The sequence below is a fragment of the Ovis canadensis genome, chromosome 5 (genome assembly GCF_042477335.2).
Source record: "Ovis canadensis isolate MfBH-ARS-UI-01 breed Bighorn chromosome 5, ARS-UI_OviCan_v2, whole genome shotgun sequence".
Lineage (NCBI taxonomy): Eukaryota > Metazoa > Chordata > Mammalia > Artiodactyla > Bovidae > Ovis > Ovis canadensis.
Window position 1 is genome coordinate 52,585,791 of NC_091249.1, and position 2,655 is coordinate 52,588,445.

A 2,655-nucleotide genomic window follows, 5' to 3' on the forward strand; every position below is an offset into this window, starting at 1 on the left:
TGCAACCCCATGGACTTTACAGTCCATGGAATTCTCCAAACCAGAATACTGGAATGGGTAGCCTTTGCCTTCTCCAGGGGATCTTCCCAACCCAAGGATCAAACCCAGGTCTCCTGAATTGCAGGCAGATTCTTTACCAGCTGAGCCACAAGGGAAGCCCTAGATATATATATGTTAGCAAATATTTTTAGTATGTACCCTTCTTGTGTTGATTCCTTTCACATTATGTAATACCCTTTGTCTTATGCAATAAAGACAAATTTTCTTCAAAGTCTATTTTTTCTGGTATGAATATTGCAATCCCCCTTCCTTATAATGTTCATATTGCATAAAATACCTTTTCCATTCCCTTACATTCATTCTTTGTGAAAATTTAGTCTGAAGCTGGTCTCTTGCATGCAATATATAGATATGTGTGCTAAGCTGCTCAGTCATATCTGACTCTTTGTGACCCCATGGACTGTAGCCTGCTAGGCTCCTCTGGCCATGGAATTTTTCAGGCAAGAATACCGGAGTGGGTTGCCACTTCCTCCTCTAGGTGATCTTTCCAACCCAGGGACTGAACTCACATCTTCCACATTTCCTGTATTGGCAGGCAGTTTCTTTACTAGTGCACCACCTGGGAAGCCCAGCATATAGATGGGCTCTGCTTTTTTATCCACTCTGCTAACTTATGTCTCTTTATTGAATCATTTATCCCACTGGCACTTAAAGTAATTATTGATATGTATGTACTTACTGAAATTTTATTACTCATTTTCCAGTTTTTATAGTTCTTTTAAAATCATTCAGGATAATAAATGTCATTTGAGAAAAATTATCTTTAATTAACCCATGTTGTACCACAAAATTAATCAAAATTTCCAAGTCTTTCTTCTCCAAGGCTGGGAAAAGCTTTGTGAAAGTAGGAAAATGCACAAATAAAAATGGAAAAGTAGGAAAATGGACAAAAGAAAATGAACAAAAAATCAGCAGATAGAGGGGGAAACTTAAAATAGTGAGTATACAAATTGTCTAAAGTGTTCAAATCAAAGAAATGGAAAATTTAAGAAATTAATACAAACAACAAGTTCAACACCCACAATCTGATCAAACAATAGGGATTCCTTGTTTTAAGGTTTTGAGTCATTCTTCAAGGATGATTCTTCAGATCCAGAACAATTTTCCTTTTTATAACTGCCATCTGAAAGAATCCTTTCAGAGCCCTCTTTATGTCCTTATTTCTCAGACTGTAGATGAAGGGGTTCAGCATGGGTGTGACCACAGTGTACATCACCGAGGCTGTTGCACTTGAGTGTGAGCTGTGGGTAGCAGCCGAGCTAAGGTACACTCCTAGGCTTGAACAATAATATAGGAAGACAACCGAGAGGTGGGATACACAGGTGGAAAATGCTTTATATTTCCCCTGAGGTGATGAGATTCCACGTACGGAGAACACTATCTTAGAGTAAGAATAAAGAATACCAGCCAGGGGGCCACCACCCAACAATACTGATGTAAAATACATAAAAACATCATTAAGAAAAGTGTCACAACAAGCAAGTAGTACAACCTGTTTGATTTCACAGAAAAAGTGGGGGATTTCCAAATCTGTACAGAAGGACAGCTGTAAGACCAGTAAGCTTTCTAACAAGGAAAACAGGGCACTAGTGATACAGCACACCAGCACCAGCAGCCCACAGAGCCAGGGGTTCATGATGGCTGTGTAGTGCAGGGGGCGGCAGATGGCCAAGAAGCGGTCAGAGGCCATCACAGTCAAAAGAAAATCATCCAGTGCTGCAAACAGCATGTAAAAATACATCTGGGTGATGCACCCTCCATAGGATATAACTCTGCTCTGAATCTGTATATTTATTAACATCTTTAGGATGGTTGTGGTAGTGAAACAGATGTCAACAAAGGACAAGCTGGAGATGAAGAAGTACATGGGAGTGTGAAGATGGGAGTCTAAACTGACAGCCAGGATGATGAGCAGATTTCCAAACAAAGTGATCAGATACATGGAGAGGAACATTCCAAATATGAATGGTTGCAGTTCTGGTTCCACTGATAAACCCTGAAGAAGAAATCCTGAATTTTGTGTATCATTTCCTGGCACCATGTGCTGGTGTTGATGACTAGGAATAAAAAATACATATATAATTTTGCACAAATAAGTATTATTTAAAATGCTACAATGTATATATTTAAACCATATATATGCAAAGTAAACATAAATAAAACATTTAAGAGATGTTTTGCAACATCTCTGACTAGATGTTAGAGAGAGAGGAAATATACAGACTTGTAGGAAAGTCTGTACAGACTGAGTAGGAAAGGATATCTAAAGTCCTCAGGTGGTCCTATATAGATGGCTATATGGACAAAATTTTCAGACTTTCTCCCAAGGAATTAAACAGTTGTAATGAGAAATATTTTTTGCATTTGAGGAACATATGGTGAGTACTGGCCATTTTCTAGGCATAAGATTGTGAGAAGCAAAAGCCAAATGATATAATGACAGTGAAAAAATATAAGCAAATAAATATTGCATATCATGTGACATAGTGACATACGTGAAGACAGAAAAGACGGTATAAAAACAGTGGATGAGGGTGTTATTTATTACTGAGAATTCGGGAAGACCTAAAAATGATGAAGACAAAGTTATAAACT

General features: G+C 38.1%; 1 protein-coding gene across 1 annotated transcript; it reads right to left on the reverse strand.

Moving 5' to 3' along the window:
- Nucleotides 1–1,101: 1,101 nt before the first annotated feature.
- Nucleotides 1,102–2,125, reverse strand: LOC138441762 (olfactory receptor 7A17-like). Its single transcript, XM_069592836.1, has one exon. The coding sequence runs from the start codon at nucleotides 2,099–2,101 to the stop codon at nucleotides 1,133–1,135; it is 969 nt and encodes a 322-aa protein (XP_069448937.1). The 5' UTR covers nucleotides 2,102–2,125; the 3' UTR covers nucleotides 1,102–1,132.
- Nucleotides 2,126–2,655: the final 530 nt, after the last annotated feature.